Below are 2500 nucleotides of genomic sequence, written 5' to 3' on the forward strand. Positions count from 1 at the left end.
TTTCCCTCTCCCTCTCTCTCTCTCTCCTTCTCTCTATCACTCCCCCCCCATCTCTCTCTCTCTTACTCTCCCTTCCTCACTCTCTTTCTCTTTCTCTGTTTCTCTCTCTCTTTGTCTCTCCTTCCCTCTCTCTCTTTCTCTCTCTTTCTGTCCTCTCTCTCTCTCTCTCTCTCTCTCTCTCTCTCTCTCTCTCTCTCTCTCTCTCTCTCTCTCTCTCTCTCTCTCTCTCTCTCTCTCTCTCTCCTCCTCCCTCCAACCCTCCCTCTCGAAGACTTTTCCAAAACCCTCCAACATTTTTCTCTCTCATGGTAACACAACCCTCACTCCCCACTCCCACCCCTCACCCCCTCCCCTCCCACCCCACTCTTCCCATCCCCACCCCCCTCCAGGCTCACAGACTCGTCCTGGCCATGACCTCCCCTGTCTTCGAGGCCATGCTCTACGGCCCCCTGGCGGAAGGAGAGGAGCTCAACCTTCACGAGGACCCGCCGGAAGCCTTCGAGTGGCTTCTGGAGTATATGTACCGAGGGCATATCCAGATGCCTGAGGTTCGGCTGGCGGTGCAGGTGTACCAGCTGGCGAGCAAGTACCAAGTGGAAGCGCTGATGGTCCTGTGTTCGAAGGTCGGTGTTTTTTTTTTCTTTTTTATGGCTTTGTTTGGTTGGTTTGGTTGATGGGAAGGATAGTGATATTGATGAATAATGATAATGATATATGTTGATAATGATGATGATATAAAGAATAAAGATAAAGAGGTACATACAATTGTATTCAACAGCAAATTATGTAATTGAGATAATTTTGTCTAGGAGAAATGATTGTGATATAGATGAATAATGATAGTAATATACGTGAAATAAATTTAATCAACAGAAAAATAAATCATTAAGTTAATTTCGATCTTGTTCTAAAGTTTACTGACCTTTTTTGCGTGCATTTGGACTTTGTTTTGTTTTAGCGATACGGCAGATTGCTTTATCCTTTAATCCACATGAAAAATAGCCATTCAACTCCTGTATGATTGAATATCTCTATCTATTCATTTATCTTTCATGGTATATTTTCAAAAGTTTGGATGTCTCCATTTTTGTTATTCAATCTAAAGGCTTTAGTATTCAGTCCGTATGTGATGATATGGGAGCAAAATCCCAAGACCCTTTTGATGAATCATATATTAGAATCATAGCATTTGTTATTCATAGAAAGGTTTGTCAATTGTGTTCCTTCCCTCGCAGTTCCTTCAGGAGACTCTGAGGCCAGAGAACCTGGCGGAGATGTACGACACAGCGGTGCTTCTGGAGGATGAGCATCTGCTTCAGCGCTGCTATGAAGTAAATGCCAAGACGCCTGCCTCACTTCGCTGCTTTGTGCGCACACACTCACTCACTTACTTACTTACTTACTTACTTACTTACTTACTTATTTACTTACTTACTTACTTACTTACTTACTTACTTACTTACTTACTCACTCACTCACTCACTGACTTACTCACTCACTCACTCACTTACTCACACACACACTTACACACACACACACACGCACGCACACAATAATAGTAGTAGTAATAGTAAAAATATTAGTAGCAGTAGTGCAGCAATAGTAGCAGAAATAGTAGTAGTAGTAGCAGAAGTACTAGTAACAGTAGTATGAGCTGTGCAGCAATGATCATAGTAGTTGTAAAAGTATTGGTTGTAGTAGTAGCATTAGTAGTATAAGTACAGAGTAGTAACAGTAGTACCAGAAGCACTGACATCCCTCACCACAAGGATCCCCGCCCGCAGGTAGTGGACCTGTACCCGACGGCCGTGCTTTCCTCCCCGAGCTTCGGTCTGCTGAGTCGCGGGGCGCTCCGGCACCTTCTGCAGCGCCCCCTTCACATCCCCACTGAGGTGATCCTCCTAAAGGCTCTTCTGGCGTGGTAAGATGCGAGAACCTGGCTTGCTTTATTTTTATTTTGCTTAGGAACTGTTTGTCTTGTTTTCTTTCTTTCTTTTTCTGTTTTTTTGGATTCTTTTGGATTCTCTTTGATATATATATATTTTTTTTTTGTCTTTTATCTGTAACTTTTGTCTCATATCTGTCTCTCTCCCTCTCTTCCTTTCTCTATCGGTCTCTTTTTCTCCCTCTCTTTATATCCCGTTTCCTCTCTCTCTCTCTCAATCTCTCTTTCTATATCACCCCCTCCCCTCTCTCTCTCTCTTTAAATATATACTCCCTTTTCTCTCTATATCTATTTCCACCCGTCTATCTCTCGTAATCTGCAAGGTTTCCCTGGGCAATACTTTACAAGAACACAAAGATGACAGAGAAAGGCTAAGTCACAAGTTTTGTTGTTGTTGATGTTGTCATTTGCCTCAGCGAATTCATCTGCTTGCAAATTCATCCCTATGTTTGCGAGTCCAGCTTACAAGCTTCTCAACATTATATCCATGTGCTGTGAGCATCTGTTATTCACAAGTTTAGGAAGAACGTCTTGTACAATGCTACACTCTCCTCT

The 2500-nt window shown here is 42.8% G+C and overlaps 1 protein-coding gene across 1 annotated transcript in view; it reads left to right on the forward strand.

Annotated features, from left to right (window-relative positions):
• The window catches only part of LOC122247206 (BTB/POZ domain-containing protein 6-A), a 22330-nt gene that overhangs the window by 18398 nt on the left and 1432 nt on the right, over positions 1 to 2500 (forward strand). The window contains exons 3-5 of the mRNA XM_043006257.2: positions 390 to 623; positions 1236 to 1331; positions 1785 to 1921. Of these exons, the coding sequence (XP_042862191.2) occupies positions 390 to 623; positions 1236 to 1331; positions 1785 to 1921 (467 nt within the window). The remainder of the gene's footprint in view (positions 1 to 389; positions 624 to 1235; positions 1332 to 1784; positions 1922 to 2500) is intronic.

Source organism: Penaeus japonicus, unplaced genomic scaffold (genome assembly GCF_977035675.1).
Source record: "Penaeus japonicus unplaced genomic scaffold, GWHDUDI00000001_assembly GWHDUDI00000027, whole genome shotgun sequence".
Taxonomy (NCBI): Eukaryota; Metazoa; Arthropoda; class Malacostraca; order Decapoda; family Penaeidae; genus Penaeus; species Penaeus japonicus.